Below are 20,414 nucleotides of genomic sequence, written 5' to 3' on the forward strand. Positions count from 1 at the left end.
GAATCTTCCCAACCTAGGGATGAAATGCACGCCTCTTACATCTAACCTGCACTTACAGAGGGTTCTTTACCACTAGCGCCACCTGGGAAACCCCATGAAGATGGAGGTGCCAGGGATTGAAACAGGGATCTCATAAATGCGAAACACACACTCCACCACAAAGCCATGCACCACCACCCCCACATCTTGTCTACTCTGTAAACTTACGTGCTGTGCTAAGTCGCTCAGTCGTGTCCGATTCTTGGCGACCCCATGGACCGTAGCGCGCCAAGCTCCTCTGTCCACGTAGATTCTCCAGACCAGAATACTGGAGTGGGATGCCATGCCCTTTTCCAGGCGATCTTCCCAACCCAGGAATCGAACCCAGGTCTCCCGCATTGCAGGCGGATTCTTTACCGCCTGAGCCACCAGGGAAGCTCTTGTCTAATTTTTCACAATTTCTCCAAGGGCACAAGTGACTGTAATTCTGAAACTTGAGCAAGAAAGTACTACAGTTGAAGAGTCAGGTCCAGTTGGGAGGCATGCCCTCTCCCCGGGGCATTGTGGGTAGTGTAGTCCCGCGCCCCTAGCTCACTGAGCGCGGTCTTGAGCTCTGGAGCGTTTAGGGTTGTGCGATCTCGCGCCCCGGGGAATTTTGGGTATTGTAGTACCCACCCCGAGGTGTTGTGGGTAGCGTACTTCTGAGCCGCGCTGTCGTATTTTTGGACGTGGTGACAGTTTTTCAGTGCTTGTGGTGAGCTATCCCGCCTCTGGCTGCTGAGTCCAAGAGAGAGAGGCTCCGGAAAGCCGGGAGAGGGCGGGCGGGTTTGGTACGCCCTGTCCGTGGGGTCTTTGAGGTTTGATTTTATTTTCCCCTCGGGGTCAGGCGCGGTCCACCTCAGAGGAGCTGTTGGCAGAGGTCTCGGGTCGCTCAGTGTCCAGCGGTGCTGGGTACTCAGCGCCCTTCCTGAGGGGTCAAGACTAGTGCGGGTGGCTTGGGGGACACAAGTAACCTTTGTCCGGGGCAGACATCCCCATTGCTGAGCGCGTGCCTTGGACATTCTTCCTGGGTGTTAACTGGGGGAGTGTGGCTGGATGATTCCTACCTGGCGATGGAGGCAGCGCTTGGTCCCAAGGACCTAGGTTTTGCAGGGAGGACTCGCATGGGGCAGACACTCAGACTTACCTTGACTGACAATGGTGGTGGGGGAAACTTGGGTCAGCGGCCTCGGGCCCCATGGGCTCATGGGGGAGTTGGAAGGGCCTGGTGGGAGTCAGACACCCCGGGTTTGCATGGGGCACCCTTGTGCTCACATCTGCGACTCCTCCCGAAGTTGTCTGACTCCTCTGGTGCTGGGGCTCTTCCAGCAGCTTGGAGTGGAGCCCACAGGGCAGAAAGCTTTGTTCAAGCCATAGGGGACTGGTGGGCTGACTCCCTGAAGTAATGGGGATGAGAGAATGAGAAGAGGGTGGTAAGACGTCCAGACTTAAGTTTTATTTTAAATTTTGCTTTATGAAAACGTTGTAAACATGCACAGAAGTAGCTGTGAGGTCTCCTGGATTCATCACACAGATTCACCACTTCTCAACAAGAGCCATGTTCTTTCTCCCCCAAATCTGCAACCTCAAGTGTATATCTCTTTGGGCATTTCCTCTCCCTGGGGGCCTATGTCAAGCCTGTTGTGGGAGCCCTGGCCTCGATAGGGAGAGTTCACATACAGGTCTGCCTGTATGTGAGTGTCCTTGGGCAAAGTACTGAATCTCCTGGAGCTGTTGGGAGTGTGGAAAGAGGTAAAACAGGGGTCTGGTATGTGTTAATATAGTGTTCATTCCTGTTTTTACTAACCTTTATAGGCACATAGAAGATTAATGTCATGCTGGATTATCAGCATAATGTTAGAGAAGGCTTGTTCTAAAACCCACTTCCCAATTCTGTTCCTTGTATTGTTCTTCTTTCCATGCCTGTATATGATACCTTACTTTAGAGAAGTGCTCCTCAACTGCAGGCTTGGGGGTTTCCAAGAACTGGGAGAGAACACTGAGGCTGGAACTACTTCTCTCATACCAGGTTTTGCCTTGGAGCAGTCTGCTCCCTCACATTCAGAGGCAACTGCCTGTTAGGGAGGAGAGGGTTCCTAGGGGCCTGGCCGACCTGCCTCAGATGATAGCACTTCCTTGTTATATTCTTATGGTGTCTTTGGTACTAAATGAGGGTGTGACTTTGATATCTTATGCCTAAGTCATATCTCCTCTTGGGCACAGAGCTGCAAGTGATTTCCCAGGAAGAGAGTTTTGTTTTTGATGGAGTACATTCCTGCACAGCTGTCCTAGGGCACATTCCTCTGCCCTCATCAGGTCTTTCCATCTTCGCAGTTGTTCCTGCATAGTTTCTCTCCATATCCATTCACACTGTTGTATTCTCAGGGCCTTGGAGTGGTGGCAAAACAGTGATGGTGAGAAGTACTGTTTTTAGAGCAAGAGTCCTGTGTGGTCAGTGTGCTTTCTAAGTTAGTGTTAGTTGTTCAGTTGTGTCCGACTCTTTGCGACCCCATGGACTGTAGCCCTCCAGGCTCCTCTGTCCATGGAATTCTCCAGGCAAGAATATTGGAGTGGGTAGCAGTTCCCTTCTCTAGAATCTTCCCAAACCAGGGATCAAACCCGGGTCTCCTGCATTGCAGGCAGATTCTTTACCATCTGAGCCACCAGGGAAGCCCAAGTTTTTTTTTTTTTTAGTTTAATGATTAAGTTAAAATGATTTAACTTAGTGATTATGCTTCTTTGTCTCTTTTCTACTCTGACATATTTTTTACTTCATGTATTTTTTCCAGACTGTGACTTGACTTTTTATTTTCTTGCTAGTATCTTTTACAGAACAGAATTTTAAAAATCTTAACAGAATCCAGCTTACCTTTTTTTTTTTCATGAATTGTGTTTTTGCTGTCATATGTGAAGAGACATTGCCAAGTCCCCGGTCATCTAAATTTTTTCCCATGTTATTTTCCAGGAGTTTTATAGTTTCATGCTTTGCCTTTAAGTCTGTTATCCATTTTAAGTTGATTTTTGTGGAAGACATAAGGTCTGTGTATGTGGAAGTTCAGTTGTTCCAGTACTGCCATTTAATGAAAAGACAGTCTGTTCTCCACTGATTTTTTTCTTGCTCTGTTGACTTTATTTATGCGTGTCTATTTCTGTGTGCTCTATTCTGTTCCATTGATCTGTTTGTCTATTTTTTAAAATTTATTTTTTTGCCAATACCACACATTTAATTCTTGTAGCTTTATAGTAAGTTTAGAATCTAGTCATGTCAGTCTTCTGACTTTGTTATTCTTTAGTATTGTGTTGTCTCTTCTTGGTCACTTGCCTTTCCATATACACTTTATTTATTTATTTTTTTTAAAGGCTTAAAATGTATTTTAATAAGTTCATGTTGCATTATTTCATTTCTCAGAAAAACTTCAAAGGTATTAGGGACAAATCAAACATGGTACACCAATAAAAAATGCACAGCGTAACTACCTAAGATAGGCAAAGCTAAGAGCTACTGTCTGACATTCAGCATACAGCAACCCTGTTCTCAAGATTGTACTAGGCCTATCAAGAAAGCTGTGAATGGCAACATCACAGACACAAAAGGGCCATTTCTGGGTTGTCCTTACCCAAGAAAAAGATGGAGGCAAGTTTAACACAAGATTTTTTAAAGATACACTAAATGAAAATCTCTAAGAGAAAATGTCTTCCTTGGGACATGAAAGGGTAATATACGGGACATAACAGAACCGTATGTATGTTGTCTGTGACCTCTGTGGACATGTGCCTGAATTCCCACCTGGGAGTGATTGGAACAGTGGGGCCAAGGTCATTGGGGGATGTTTGGGTTTTGTGGTATATGTGGCAGGATCTCTAGGGTAAGACAGTGCACTAAATCGTGTCTGACTCTTGCAACCCCACGGACTGTAGCCTGCCAGGCTCCTCTGTCTATGGGATTCTCCAGGCAAGAATACTGGAGTGGGTTGCAATTTCCTTCTCCTCCATATACACTTTAGAACCAGTTTGTTGATACCTTCAAAGTAACTTGCTGGAATTTTGATGGATTGAATGTATAGATCAAGTTGGAAAGAACTGACATTTTAACAATATCAAGTCTGCTGCTGCTGCTGCTAAGTCGCTTCAGTCATGTCCGACTCTGTGCGACCCCATAGATGGCAGCCCACCAGGCTCCGCCATCCCTGGGATTCTCCAGGCAAGAACACTGGAGTGGGTTGCCATTTCCTTCTCCAATGCATGAAAGTGAAAAGTGAAAGTGAAGTCGCTCAGTCGTGTCCGACTCTAGTGACCCCATGGACTGCAGCCTACCAGGCTGCTCCATCCATGGGATTCTCCAGGCAAGACTACTGGAGTGGGGTGCCATTGCCTTCTCCGAATATCAAGTCTACCTATCCATAATATGGACGATCCATTGTTTTAGACCTTTGATTTTTTTCAGCAGAGTTTTGTAGTTTTCCTCATGTATATCTTCTACAAATTTTTAAAAGACTTATATCTAAGTATTTCATTTTTCTGGGTGCTACTGTAATGTTTTTGATTTCAAATTCCATCTGTTCATGGCTGGTATATAGGAAAGCAGTTGATTTTTGTATATTAACCTTGTGTCCTGAAGCTTTTATATAATCACATGTTCTAGAAAGAAATCTTGGATTTTCTACATAGACAGTTGGACTTCCCTGGTGGCTCAGTCAGTAAAGAATCCACCTGCAATGCAGGAAACCTGGGCTTGATCCCTGGGGTCAGGAAGATCCTCTGGAGAAGGCGATTGCAACCCATTCTAGTATTCTTGCCTGGAAAATTCCATGGACAGAGGAACCTGTGGGCTATAGTACATGGGGTCACAAAGAGTCAGACATGACTTAGTGACTGAACGCCACCACCACATAGACAATCAAGTCATCTTCAGAAAAGACAGTTTTATTTCTTCTTTCCTAGTCAGTATACCTGTTATTTCCTTTTCTTGTCTTCTTACATTATCCTGGAATTCCAGCTTGATGTCGAATAGGAGTGGTGAAAGGTGACATTCTTGCCTCGATTCTGATCTTAATGGGATAGCGTATAGGTTCTCACTTTTTTTAAAAATTTTATTTTATTTTTAAACTTTACAATATTGTATTGGTTCTGCCGTATATCGAAATGAATCTGCCACAGGCATACATGTGTTCCCCATCCTGAACCCTCCTCCCTCCTCCTTCCCCATACCATCCCTCTGGGTCATCCCAGTGCACCAGCCCCAAGCATCCAGTATCGTGCATCAAGCCTGGACTGGCAACTCGTTTCATATATGATATTATACATATTTCAATGCCATTCTCCCAAATCATCTCACCCTCTCCCTCTCCCACAGAGTCCAAAAGACTATTCTATACATCAGTGTCTCTTTTGCTGTCTTGTATACAGGGTTATTGTTACCATCTTTCTAAATTCCATATATATGCGTTAGTATACTGTATTGGTGTTTTTCTTTCTGGCTTACTTCACTCTGTATAATAGGCTCCAGTTTCATCCACCTCATTAGAACCGATTCAAATGTACACTTTCAAATGCTGTTAATTGTAGATTTTAACTTTTTTAGGCACAGCAACAGTTGTGTGCAGAGAGTATCAACACAGCCTATCTTTAACCTAAGCCTAACAAAATTAACATTGATTCTTTAATGTCATCTAATATCTCATCAGTGTTCATATTTCCTTGATTGCCTCCAAAATGTCTAAATAAGGTCCACACATGGCATTTGAATATCTCTTCAGTCTCCTTTTATTCCATAAGACCTTTCTCTTTTTATACTATTAACTTGTTGAAGTCTTAACAACAACAACAAAAAAAATTGCAAATTATGTCATTTTACTCTCAGCACTTCAGCTTCATTTCTTAATAATGATTTTTCTCTGTATCCAGAATATCATGATCTTACCTAACAATATTCACAGTAATTCTCTAATGTCACCTAATACCCAGTTCATTTGAATTGGCCTTCATAGTTCCCAAAATGTTTTTCAGTTCGTTTGTGCAGATTCCTAGTGGCTCAGATGGTAAAGAATCTGCTTGCAGTGAAGGAGACTGGGTTTGATACCTGGGTTGGGAAGACTGCCTGGAGAAGGGAATGGCAACCCACTCTAGTATTCTTGCCTGGGAAATCCCATGTACAGAGGAGCCTGACGGGCTGCAGTCCATGGAGTCGCAAAGAGTCAGACACGACTGAGCCACTAACACATTCACTTTCACTTGTGCAGATTAGTCAGTTGAAGCTAATAGATGACACCTGAAGAATGATGTTTATTTCTTAAGTGGATTTGTGTTAAGGAAAATCTCCCCTCTAAAAAATTTTGTCATGAAATTGACTTGCTGAAGACCTAGGGTATTTTATGACTGTCCATTCTTACTTTCAAATATCATATTTCAAATCTTGGGTATATAAGTGGAGGGGAAGGAAGAGCCAGGTTATGGCTTCTATCCAGCTTCAGATTTCTCTCCAAATCTACATTCTGTTTGAACTGTAGTGCCCTTTCTGTTTTGAATTTCCTAGGCCTTGTCCTTAGGGCTGATGTAGATGGAGAACTTCTGTTTTTACTATGATAAGTCACCATTTCTCACCATGAATGCTCACTTGTGGGCACTATGAGACCCTTTCCTCTTAATAGAGTCCATTCAGTGACTTAATAGAGTCTTACCCAGTTGGTGGGGCTGTGGGCTTCATTTGCCAACTAGAGATTGGGGCTGAACCTGCTACTGGTCCAGCTCTGGGGGCCTTATGTACAGGACACTGGTTAAGAATGGGCAACTCTCTCTGGAGTGGGAGCACTGAGTCCAGGACACTAGACTGACAGAGAACTCCTGATCCCAGAGAGTACTAATTACTGAGAACTCCCACGAAGGCTTCCACTTCTGTCCAAGACCTGATGCCACCAAGCTGCTGGCAACATACAGTGCAGGATGCCTCACCCAAATAAGAAGCATGACGAAAACACAAACCCAGTCATCAGCAGACAGGCTTCCCACAGACACTCCCCCAAAAGGCATTTCACATAGCCCTTCCCATCAGAGGGAAAAAAAACTCACCTCCTCCCACTAGAATGTAGGTACAAGTCCCTCCAAATAAGAAGCTTATCCAAACTTCTGGACCAATCTCAACCACCAAGGGAAGAGACCAAAAGGAAGAACTATGACCCTAAAACCTGGGGAAAGGAGACTTCAAACTAGTAAATTAGAAAAAAAAAAAATGAAAAGACAGAGAAATATTACACAAATGAAGGAGCAAGTTCAAAACTCAAATAAACAAAGAGGAAATAAGCAAACTACCTGAAAAGAATTCAGAGTAATGGTAATAAAGATGATCCAAAACTTTGGAAATAGGATGGAGAAAATGCAAGAATCAGTTAACACATTCAAACAAAACAATTACTGAAATTAAAAATACTCAGGAAGGGATCAATAGCAGAATAACTGAGGCAGAACAATAGATAAGTAAATTGGAAGATAGAATGGTAGAAATAATTGCTGAAGAGCAGAGTAAAGGAAAAAGAATGAAATGAATAGAGGATAGTCTCAGAGACATCTGGTCAAATAGTAACTGCATCAACATTCAAATTATAGGGGTCCCAGAAGAAGAAGAGAAAAAGAAAGGGTCTGAGAAAATTTTTGAAATGATTATAGTTGAAAATTGTCCTAACATGGGAAAGGAAATAGTCCATCAAGTCTAAGAAGCCCAGAGAGTCCCATTGAGGCTAAACCCAAGGAGAAACATACCAAGACATATACTAATCATACTAACAAAGATTAAACACAAAAGCAACAAGGGAAAAGCAGTGAGTAACACACAAAGGAAACTCCATATGATTAACAGCTGATCTTTCAGCAGAAACTCTGCAGGCCAGAAAGGAATGACAGGATACATTTAAAGTGCTGAAAGGGAAAAATATACAACCAAGATTACTTTACCCAGCAAGGATCTCATTGAATATTGATGGAGAAATCAAAAGCTAAAGACAAGGAAAAGTTAAGAGAATTTAGCACCACCAAACTAGCTTCACAACAAATGTTAAAGGGACTTCTATAGGCAGGAAACATGAGGGAAGGAAGCCTACAAAAACAAACCCAAAACAGTTAAGAAAATGCCAACGGGAACATATATATATCAACAATTACTTTAAGTGTAAATGGTTTAAATGCTCCACTCAAAACACACAGACTGGCTAAATGGACACAAAAACAAGACTCATATGTATGCTGTCTATAGGAGACCCACTTTGGACCTGGAAACACATACAGACTGAAAGTGAGAGGATGGAAAAAGATATTTCATGCCAATGGAAATCAAAAGAAGAGTAGCAATTCTCAAATCAAATAAACCATGAAATAAAGAATATTAATAGAAGAGATAAGGAAGGACACTATATGATGATCAAGGGATCAATCCAAGAAGACATAACAATTATAAGTATTTATGCACCCAACATAGGAGCATATCAATACATAAGATGAACACTAACAGAAATTAAAAGTTGCTTACTCCTTGGAAGGTTGTTATGACCAACCTAGATAGCATATTAAACAGCAGAGATATTACTTTGCCAACAAAGGTCCGTCTAGTCAAGGCTATGGTTTTTCCAGTTGTCATGTATGGATATGAGAGTTGGACTGTGAAGAAAGCTGAGCGCCAAAGAATTGATGCTTTTGAACTGTGGTGTTGGAGAAGACTCTTGAGAGTCCCTTGGACTAAAGGAGATCCAACCAGTCCATCCTAAAGGAGACCAGTCCTGGGTGTTCATTGGAAGGACTGATGCTGAGGCTGAAACTCCAATACTTTGGCCACCTTGTGCAAAGAGTTGACTCTGGAAAAGACCCTGATGCTGGGAGGGATTGGGGGCAGGAGGAGAAGGGGATGACAGAGGATGAGATGGCTGGATGGCATCACTGACTCAATGCACATGAGTTTAGGTGAACTCCAGGAGTTGGTGATGGATAGGGAGGCCTGGCGTGCTGCGATTCATGGGGTCACAAAGAGTCGGACATGACTGAGTGACTGAACTGAACAGACATAAAAGGGGAAATTGACAGTAATACAATAATTGTAGGGGACTTTAACACCCCACTTACGCCAATGGACAGATCATCAAAACAGAAAATTAACAAGGGAATATAAGCCTTAAATGACACATTAGACCAGATGTACCTGACTGAAATCTCTAGGATGTTGTATCTACATGCAGAAGAATACACTTCTTCTCAAGTGTACATGGAACATTTTCCAGGATAGACCACATCTTGGGTCAACAATCAAGCCTTTGTAAATTTAAGAAAATTGATATAGTATCAAGCATCTTTTTTGATCACACTGCTATGAGACTAGATACTAATTACAGGGGGGAAACTGTAAAAAGCACAAATATATTCAGATTAAAGAATATATTTCTAAATAACCAACAGGTTACTGAAGAAATAAAAGGGGAAGTAAAACAATCCCTAGAAACAAATAACAACAAAGACATGACTCAAAATCTATGGTATGTAACAAAAGCAATTCTAAGAAGGAAGTTTATAGCAATACAGTCTTACCTCAAGAAATAATAAAAACATCAAATAGACAACCTAATTTACACAAAGAAGAACCAAAAACCTCCCAAGTTAGTAGAAGGAAAGAAGTCATAAAGATCAGAGCAGAAATTAATGAAAAGAAGGAAACAATAGTAAAGATTAATAAAACTAAAAGCTGATTCTTTGAGAAGATAAACGAATTTTACAAACCACAAGCCAGACTCATCAAGAAAAAAAGGGAGAAGCCTCAAATCAACAAAATTAGAAATGAGAAAGGAGAGGTTACAGCAGACAATGCAGAAATACAAAGAATTATAAGAGACTATTACAAACAGCTATATGCCAGTAAAATGGACAACCTGAAGAAATGGACAGATTCTTAGAAAAATTTAACTTTCCAAGACTGAACCAGGAAGAAATAGAAAACTATGGACAACCTATCACAAGCACTGAAATTGAGACTGTGAGAAGAATCTCCCAAAAAACAAAAGCCTAAGGCCAGATGACTTCACAAGTGAATTCTGTCAAATATTTAGAGAAGAGCTAATGCCTGTCCTTAAACTCTTCCAAAAAATTGCAGAGGAAGAAAACGTACAAACTCATTCTATGAGGCCACCAATACCTTGATACCAAAACCAGATAATGACATAATCACACAGAAAATTATAGGCCAATATCACTGATGAACATAGATAAAAAAATCCTCAACATAATAATATCCACATATGATAAACCCACAGCAAACCATTTTCACCATTATCCTCAATGGTGAAAAACTGAAAGCATTTCCTCTAAGACTAGGAACAAGACAAGGGGGCCCACTCTAGCCACTAATATTCAACATAGTTTTGGAAGTCCTAGCTGTGGCAAACAGAGAAGAAAAAGAAATGAATCTAGAATTGGAAAAGAAGTAGAACTCTTACTGTTTGAAGATGACATGATACTATACATAGAAAAGCCTAAAGATACTATCAGAAAATTGCTAGACCTAATCAGTGAAATTAGTAAATTTGCAGGATATAAAATTAAGACACAGAAGTCAGTTGTATTCCTATACACTAACAATGAAAAGTCAGAAAGAAATTAAGGAATCAATCCCATTTACATTGCAACAAAAAGAACAAAATACCTAGGAACAAACCTACCTAGGAAGACAAAAGAGCTGTATACAGAAAACTGTAGGACACTGATGAAAGAAATCAAAGATGACCTAGACAGATGGAGAGAGATGCCATGCTCCTGGATTGGAAGAATCAATATTGTGATAGTGACTATACTACCCAAAGCAATCTACAGATTCAGTGCAATTCTGATCAAACTACCAATGGCATTTTTCACAGAAGTAGAACAAAATGTCTCACAATTCATATGCAAACACAGAAGACCCTGAATAGCCAAAGCAATCTTGAGAAAGAAGAATGGAGCTGGAGGAATCAATCTTCCTGACTTCAGACTATACTACAAAGCTATAGTCATCAAGACAGTATCGTGCTGGCACAAAAACAGAAATACAGACCAATGGCACAAGATAGAAAGTCCAGAAATAAATCCATGCACCTATGGCACCCTACTCCAGTACTCTTGCCTGGAAAATCCCATGGATGGAGGAGCCTGGTGGGCTACAGTCCATGGGGTCGCTAAGAGTCAGACACGACTGAGCGACTTCACTTTCACTTTTCACTTTCATGCATTGGAGAAGGAAATGGCAACCCACTCCAGTGTTCTTGCCTGTAGAATCTCAGGGACGGCAGAGCCTGGTGGGCTGCCGTCTATGGAGTCGCACAGAGTCGGACACGACTGAAGTGACTGAGCAGCAGTAGCAGCATGGGCACCTTAATTTTGATAAAGGAGGCAAGAGTATACAGTGGAGAAGAGACAGTTTCTTCAATAAGTGGAGCTGGGAAAACTGGACAGCTATGTGTAAAAGAATGACATTAGAACACTTCCTAACACCGTACACAAAGATAAACTTGAAATGGATCAAAGATCTTAAGGTAAGACCAAAAACTATAAAACTTGAAAACATAGGCAGAATGCTCTATGATGTAAATCACAGCAAGATCCTCCATGACCCACCTTCTAGAGTAATGGAAATTAAAAGAAAAAAATAAACAAGTGGGGCCTAATTAAACTTAAAAGCTTTTCACAGCAAAGGAAACAGTAAATAAGATGAGAAGACAACCCTCAGAATGGGAGAAAATAACTGCAGATGAAGTAACTAATAAAGGATTAATCTCCAAAATGTATAAGCAGCTCAAACAGCTCAGTATTAGAAAAGCAAACAGCCCAATCAAAAAGTGGGCAGAAGACCTAAACAGACATTTCTCCAAAGAAGACAACTGGGTGGCTAATAAACACATGGAAAGATGCTCAACATCCCTCATTATTAGATGAGAAATCAAAACTATGATGAGGTATCATCTCACACTGGTCATCAAAAAAATCTTCAGTCAGTAAATGGTGGAGAGGATGTGGAGAAAAAGGAACTCTCTTGTACTGTTGATAGGAATATAAATTGATATAGCCATTATGGAGAACAATATGGAAATTGTTTTCCATATTGTTTTTCCTTAAAAACTAGGAATAAAATTACCATATGACCCAACAATCCCACTATTGGACATACAGTGTGAGAAAGCCATAGTTGAAAAAGACACATGTACCCCAATGTTCATTGAGCACTATTTACAGTAGCTTGGACATGGAAGCAAAGTAGATGTCCATTGACAGATGAATGGATAATGAAGTTGTGGTACATATATACAATGGAATATTATTCAACTGTATAAAGGAATGCATTTGAGTCAGTTCTAATGATGTGGTTGAACCTTGAACCTATTATGCAGAGTGAAGTAAGTCAGAAAGAGAAAAACAAATGTTACATATTAATGTGTGTATATGAAATCTAGAAAGATGACACTGATGTATCTGTTTGCAGGGCAGCAGTGGAGACATTGACATAAAGAACAGACTTGTGGACAGAGTGGGGGAAGGAGAGGGTGGGGCAAATTGAGAGAGTAGCACTGAAACATGCACATTACCATATATAAAATAGATACGCAGTGGGAGTTTGCAGTGTGACTCATCAAGCTCAAACATAATCTGTGACAACCTAAAAGGATGGGATGGGGTGGGATGTGGGAGGAGGTTCAAGAGAGAGGGGACATATATATACCTATGGCTGATTCATGTTGATGTATGGATGAAATCAACACAATATTGTAAAGCAATTATCCTCCAATTTAAACAAATTTAAAAAAAAAAACTGGAAAATGTAAATGTAAGAAATCTTTGATGACAAAATGCAGATCAATGGCTGTTGGGGAGGGGAGTGAAAGATTACAAAGGAGCACATTAGTCATTTTTGGAAATGACTAATAAATTTACTCTCCTCGGTGTTGTGATGTTTTCACAGGTGTATAAGTATTTCAAACTTACTAAGCTGTATACTTTAAATACGTGTATAATTGTGTGTCTAATATATGCCAATAAGATATAGTTTTTTAAATTAAAAAAAGAAGGGAGGCCTCTGATACCATCTTCAACCTGCTTTCCTTACCTCCTTCTTGCCTCTGCTAAACTGTGAGGCTGGATAGATGGGTACTCCTCCTACACATCCCTTTCTTTTCTTTCTCCAGCTCTGCCTATGCGACGAGTCTTCTCTAGGAAGAGCACTCACCAGACTAAGAACATGGCCCCAGGGCTCCTGACTACTAGGGATGAGGTGAGTCCTAAAATTTCTTCCTAGCTCTTATAGGATGGACCCATTTCTTTGGTCGTGTACTGGAGCCGCCTTGATGGTGTTAGGCTGTACCTACCTCTGATCTTGGAGGTGTGACTTGTCTTACCTGGAGCCTTTTCTTGGACTCCTCTGGTCCATTCATGAGCTATACATTCATCAAGTAGTAAATTGTCATCAGCACAGTTGAAACACAATTATGGTTATGTGCCCAGTGATTCCAGGGCCTAAAAGAGTGAAGGAAGACTTTCAAAGGAGGAGCTGCCTGAGCTGACCCTGACAGATATGGCAAGTTGAAGAGCTGAAGGAATGTATTTCTGTGAGAATGTGACTGGAAGCCTAGCACGTCTCTGAGACCAGGGGATCTGCAGGCTGTCCCTCGTCATATGGGAAGCTTGGAGCCATCCATGGCCTTTTGTTACATCAGTTTTCTCTGTGTAGAGGTGAGGATGCTGACTTGCTGTCTGCTGGTGATTCATGGGTAGCTATAATTTGGCTGGCCCCATGCTTTATATTTAAACGAGTTTTCCACACTTAAAAATTGGAAGAATACACCTAAGTCCTGAGTCCACATTCTTGGTGCATATGACAAGTAGCTGGAACCAAACAGCATCCCCATGGTGTAGTCACAGCCTCTCGTGCCCCTTGACCCCATGGCTGAAGTGCCTGCTTCATTCATTCACTACTTGCCTCGGCTCTGAAGGTTTTGCTTTTACCCACTCTGAGTCTGAATGGAGATAGTTCAACCAGAATCCTGAAATCCAGGCTGAGGAGTTTGGGCTTGAACTTGGAACAAGTTAGGTTTGAAGGATTTTGAGAAGTTTGCCATAAGTAGTAATTGAATGAATATATGTCCTAAAGGAAAGATTTTCTAATCCCTAAGACTAGGCAGCTTGTGACCTTGACATAATCAAATGGAGTTAACGTTTACTGACTGCCTAAACAGACGCCAGGTGGGATACTTCTATTGATTATTATCATTTACAAAAAATAGTGTCAGTTGGTCTCATTAAATTTTGTGTTGCCTGTCATAAAAAATATGACAAGTATAAAATTTTTTTGTTAGATCTGAACTGCTGAGCTCATATGGTAGGTATTTGCCTGTTACTGTATAAGTTAAAAATACTTGATTTTGATGTTATCAGATAACATTGAGGGCTGTATGTCCCTCAATTGTCAAATCTTTTGAGAGAAAGTGTTTATGCAGTACATGCAATTCAGAATGTTTCCTAAGGTGTTTGTGGGGGGAATTTCTTTTATAGGTTTCTCTTTACCATTACTGATATTAATAGAGAGACATTCTTGGCCAAAATGAAACATTATTTTCCTGCCCCTTCCTGTGGGATCCTTGGCACACCCTGAACTATATCCTGTCTATGACCATCATCTCTCAATATACATTTTTTCCCTTTTATTCATTAATTAAAAATTGAACCCAGGGCATGAGCATCTGAGTAGCTTTGTTTTTATTTTTTAATTTTTTTAAATTGTGAAAGTGTGATAACATATTCACAGGAGACTTGGAAAATACAGAACAATGTTACATATAGTTCCATTATAATTATTTTTTTAAGTAGAAAAGTTAAGATTTTTAGTTGGAGTTTCAAACTCTCATAAATTAATAGAATATAGAGAAGTAGAAGGGTATAGTAGACCTGAAAAGCACTGTGAATGAATTCAGCATAATTAAAATTTATACAATTTTCACACAATAGTAGGATACAAATTCTATTCAAGTTCCTATAGACTGTAAACTAGGAGACACTGGAACATATCCAGGGACATAAAACAAGGTGCCAAAATTTCATGGTCTAAAAATGTTGAAATCATGCAGTCTATTCTCTTATCACTGTGAAATTATATTAGAAATTGATATCAAAGATATTTGAAAATAGCATATTTTCAGGTGCCATGTGACATTTATCAGGATAGATCTTCGACTTAGCCATCAAGAGCCTCAATAAAGTTAGACTGAAAAAAAACACAGAGGATGATTGCAGAGAAGAAACGTTGCCTATCTCCTTCATTTGGTTGTTTTTCTGGAACTTTATCTTGTCCCTTCATCTGGGACAAAACCCTCTGCTTTTTCATCCTGGTTAACTTTCTAGCTACTAGTGGTTTTCTAGCTACTGTGGGATTGTAGTTCTTCTTGCTTCTTCTGTCTGCCCTCTGATGGAAGAGGCTGAGAGGCTTGTATAAGCTTCCTGATGGGAGAGACTGGTGGTGAGAAAAACTGGGTCTTGCTCTGGTGGGCAGAGGTATGTTTGCTGCTGCTGCTGCTAAGGTGCTTCAGTCATGTCCGACTCTGTGCGACCCCAGAGATGGCAGCCCACCAGGCTTCCCCGTCCCTGGGATTCTCCAGGCCAGAACACTGGAGTGGGTTGCCATTTCCTTCTCCAATGCATTGAAAGTGAAAAGTGAAAGTGAAGTCGCTCAGTCATGTCCAACTCCTAGCGACCCCATGGACTGCAGCCTACCAGGCTCCTCCCTCCATGGGATTTTCCAGGCAAGAGTACTGGAGTGGGGTGCTATTGCCTTCTTCATAAGAGGTATGCTTAGTAAAACTTTAATCCAATTATCTGCTGATGGGTGGGGTTTGGCCTGAGGCAGCTCAGCCCTGGGGTCTGTGGACTCTATTGTAGGGTTAATGGAGACCTCCAAGAGGACTTAGGCCAAAGAACCTCTTCCAGGACTGCTGCTGCCTTTGCCCCCATCCTTATGGTTAGCCACTGCTAACCCACACCTCCACAGCAGACCCTTCAACACAAGCAAGTCACTGCTCCTTTTCCCTGGGTTTTGGCATGTACAAGATTTTGTTTGTGTCCTCCCAGAGTGGAGTCTTTGAATCCTCCAGTCCTGTGGAAGTCCTGTAATTGAATCCCACTGACCTTCAAAATCAGATTCGCTGGGGATTCCCAGTTCCTTTGCTGGATCCCCAGGCTGGGAAGCTGGATGTGGGGCTCAGAACTGTCACAACAGTGGGAAAACTTCTTTGATAATATCATTCTCCTGATTGTTGGTTGCCCACCTAATGGGTATGGGATTTGATTTTGTGTTTGTGCTCTTCCTACCATCTAGTTGTGGCTTCTTCTTTGTCTCTGGACATGGGATATCTTTTTTGGTGAGTTCCAACATCCTCCTATTGATGGTTGTTCAACAGCTAGTTGTGATTTTGGTGCTTTGGCAGGACTGAGTAGCTTTGCTTTTAAGAAGTTTCCATACTTGCAGATATACGGTACTCATAACATACTTGTTTCATAAAGGGACAAGATCTTAACTTACTCTGAAAGAAAACAGAACAATGGATTTGTTAGGTTTGTTTGTTTTGCTGTTAGTTATTTGAGACATAGAAATTTACGTATTTTCAGTTCAGTTCAGTCGCTCAGTCATATCCGACTCTTTACGACCCCATGGACTGCAGCATGCCAAACTTCCCTGTCCATCAACAACTCTCAGAGCTTACTCAAACTCATGTCTATTGAGTTGGTGATACCATCCAACCATCTCATCCTCTTTCACCCCTTCTCCTACCTTCAATCTTTCCCAGCATCAGGGTCTTTTCCAAGGAGTCAGTTCTTTGCATCAGATGGCCAAAGTATTGGAGTGTCAGTTTCAGCATCAGTCCTTCAATGAATATTCAGGACTGATTTCCTTTAGAACTGACTGGTTTGATCTCCTTGCAGTCCAAGAGACTCTAAAGAATTTTCTTCAAAACCACAGTTCGAAAGTGTCAATTCTTTGGCACTCAGCTTTCTTTATAGTCCAACTCTCACATCCATACATGACTACTGGAAAAACCATAGCTTTGACTAGATGGACCTTTGTTGGCCAATTAATGTCTCTGCTTTTTAATATGCTGTCTAGTTTGGTCAAAACTTTTCTTCCAAGGAGCAAGTGTCTTTTAATTTCATGGCTGCAGTCACCATCTGCAGTGACTTTGGAGCCCCCCAAAATAGTCTCTCACTGTTTCCATTGTTTCCCTATCTATTTGCCATGGAGTGATGTGACTGGATGACATGATTTTGGTTTTTTGTATGTAGAGTTTTAAGCCAACTTTTTCACTCCCCTCTTTCACTTTCATCAGGAGGCTCTTTAGTTCTTCGCTGTCTGCCATAAGTGTGGTGTCATCTGCAAAACTGAGGTTACTGATATTTCTCCCAGCAATCTTGATTCCAGCTTGTGCTTCATCCATCCCAGCATTTCACATGATGTACTCTGCATATAAGTTAAATAAACAGGGTGACAATATACAGCCTTGATGTACTTCTTTCCCAATTTGGAACCAGTCTGTTGTTCCATGTCCAGTTCTAACTGTTGCTTCCTGACCTGCATATAGGTTTCTCAAGAGGCAGGTCAGGTAGTCTGGTATTCCCATCTCTTTCAGAATTTTCCACAGTTTATTGTGATCCACACAGTCAAAGGCTTTGGCATAGTCAATAAAGCAGAAGTAGATGTTTTTCTGGAACTCCCTTGCTTTTTCCATGATCCCGAGGATGTTAGTAATTTGATCTCTGGTTCCTCTGCCTTCTCTAAAACCAGCTTGAACATCTGGAAGTTCATGGTTCATGTATTGCTGAAGCCTGGCTTGGAGAATTTTGAGCATTACTTTACTAGCATGTGAGATGAGTGCAATTGTGCAGTAGTTTGAGCATTCTTTGGCATTGCCTTTCTTTGGGATTGGAATGAAAACTGACGTTTTTCAGTCCTGTGGCCACTGCTGAGTTTTCCAAATTTGCTGGCATATTGAGTGCAGCACTTTGACAGCATCATCTTTTAGGATTTGAAATAGCTCAACTGGAATTCCATCACTTCCACTAGCTTTGTTCACCACTTTCTAATTCCATAATGTTTTCAGACCCCTCCCACCCTAGAGGTGGAGAAGGAAATGGCAACTCACTCCAGTATTCTTGCCTAGAGAATCCTGTGGATGGAGGAGCCTGGTGGGCTGCTGTCCATAGGGTCACACAGAGTCAGACACAACTGAAGCGACTTAGCATGCATGCATGCATTGGAGAAGGAAATGGCAACCCACTCCAGTAGTCTTGCCTGGAGAATCCCAGGCACAGAGGAGCCTGGTGGGCTGCCATCTGTGGGGTTGCACAGGGTCAGACATGAGTGAAGTAACTTAGCAGCAGCACTCCAGAGAAATCCTGCACTCATTAGGAGTCACTCCCCATTCTCCCCTCCCCCAGCTCTTGACAACTACTAATCTATTTGTATACATTTGGTTGTTCTGGATGTTGCATATAAATGGAATCATGTAATATATGGTGTTTTGTGGCTGTTTTCTTTCACTTGGCATAATATTTTCAAGATTCATCCACACTGTAGCCCAAACCAGTAATACTTTATTCTTCTTTAAGGTTGAATAATATTCCATTGTTTGGATATAAGCCATTTTGTTTACTCATTTATCAATTGATGGATATTTCAATTATTCCTGTCACTATAATTTAATTAAGATTTTTGGTCTGTCTGTGTGCATCTGACAAGTTTTAATGATAAAATTATAGTATTTTAAAACTAGTTACTACACCACTATCATACCTTTTTTCACTTTAAAAAGTGAAAAAAATCACAAACATTTACATTCAAATCAGTAACTCTACTGGTTAAATCATTAATAGATTTTCACTATTCCATCCCGCTGTGTTTCTCAGTCATTAGAAATTTAACCTGTTCTCAATGTTTCAGAATTGTTTCTATGGGAAATTTTATTCATGAAGTGAATTTTGGACTTACCACAGAATATGGCCAAGTGAAGAAAGATGCCACCAAATATGGCCAGGTGAAGAGAGATGAGTGTTTTAGATCATGTGAGTTACAATTCTATAGTAGAGCATCTGTGGGTTTTTGTCTGCTTTTAAAACCATTGACAAGATGCTCTAACACCTTTGCTCTCTATTCTACTACCACTAGCTTTCCTTTCCCTCCTGCCAGATGTTTTTCCCTTCCCGTATCATAGGTTTTCTCCCTTTCCTTCTTATGGCATCTGTGTTCCCTTTCTCTCTACATGCCTCATCTTGATTTTTAGCCCTCTGCTTTTTTCATGTCTATTCTGAATCTTACTCATGTTTTCAATTTAATTTTTCTTTTACTTAAAAAATTTTTGTTTTGGCTGTACATGGATTTTATTGTGGTACACAGACTGTTTGGTGCATTGGCTTTCTCTAGTTGCAGAGCATGGGCTTAGTTGCCCTGAGGCTTGTGGGAGCTTAGTTCCCCAACCAGGGATCAAACTTGTGTCCCCTGCATTGGAAGGCAGATTTATAACCAGGGAAATCTCTAGATTTCTACTAGACCACCAGGGAAGTCCCTAAAGTTTAATTTTTTTTTTTTGATGTTACAAACCATAATTCACCCTGTGGATTAAATTTCCAGACAAGGACTTTAAAGTCTCTAATATTAGCTATACTCAGTGAGGAAAGGAAAATAGCATTATCAACTATCAGATAAAATCAACTGCTAGACAAAGGGAAAGAAGAACATTTTGGAATGATAAAGAGGTCACGTCATCAGGAGGACATAACAGTTAGGTGTGTATATACTTATTCAAAATAGCAAAACTTCAAAATAATTGCCAGAATTAAAGGGAAAAAAAGACTCCCCTCTGAGTAATTGATAGGACAACGAGGTAAAATTTAGTAAAGATGTAGATAATCTGAAGAAAACTAGCAACTGTGTTATCCTGGTTGATAGTTATAGAACACACCACCCTACAACTGTGGAATACACATTCTTTTCGAGTACATTTGGTATGTTCACCAAAATAGACTACATGGGGTTCTGTAAAGGAAATCTTAACAAATTTAAAAAGATGCAAAGAATACAAAGTATATATTTTGTGACTAAGAGAATTGTGTTAGAAGTCAACAGTAAAATATCTAAGTAAATTTCAAATATTGGAAATTAAACAACACAGTCCTTACTATCCTTACACCAAAGAAGAATAGGGAGGCCTGGTGGGCTGCTGTCTATGGGGCTGCACAGAGTCGGACACGACTGAAGCGACTTAGCAGCAGCAGCAGCAGAGAATATTTCAAACAGACTGATGATGGAAATACAACTTACCAAAACTTGTGGGAGGCTAACTGAGTAGTTCTGCCTTGCCAGCCTT

The 20,414-nt window shown here is 40.9% G+C and overlaps 1 protein-coding gene across 3 annotated transcripts in view; it reads left to right on the top strand.

The window, feature by feature from the left end:
* The first annotated feature begins 643 nt into the window (after positions 1 to 643).
* ZNF169 (zinc finger protein 169) overlaps positions 644 to 20,414 on the top strand; it is a 54,766-nt gene continuing 34,995 nt past the window's right edge. Inside the window, exons 1-3 of one of the 3 annotated variants that reach the window (XM_027550348.1) lie at positions 650 to 733; positions 13,197 to 13,282; positions 18,992 to 19,113. In XM_027550348.1, coding sequence (XP_027406149.1) covers positions 19,096 to 19,113 — 18 coding nt within the window. In that variant the 5' untranslated portion in view covers positions 650 to 733; positions 13,197 to 13,282; positions 18,992 to 19,095. Of the gene's footprint in view, positions 734 to 13,196; positions 13,283 to 18,991; positions 19,114 to 20,414 lie in introns of all 3 variants that reach the window. The other 2 variants (XM_027550347.1, XM_027550346.1) reach the window with 2 other exon arrangements.

Source organism: Bos indicus x Bos taurus, chromosome 8, assembly GCF_003369695.1.
Source record: "Bos indicus x Bos taurus breed Angus x Brahman F1 hybrid chromosome 8, Bos_hybrid_MaternalHap_v2.0, whole genome shotgun sequence".
Lineage (NCBI taxonomy): Eukaryota > Metazoa > Chordata > Mammalia > Artiodactyla > Bovidae > Bos > Bos indicus x Bos taurus.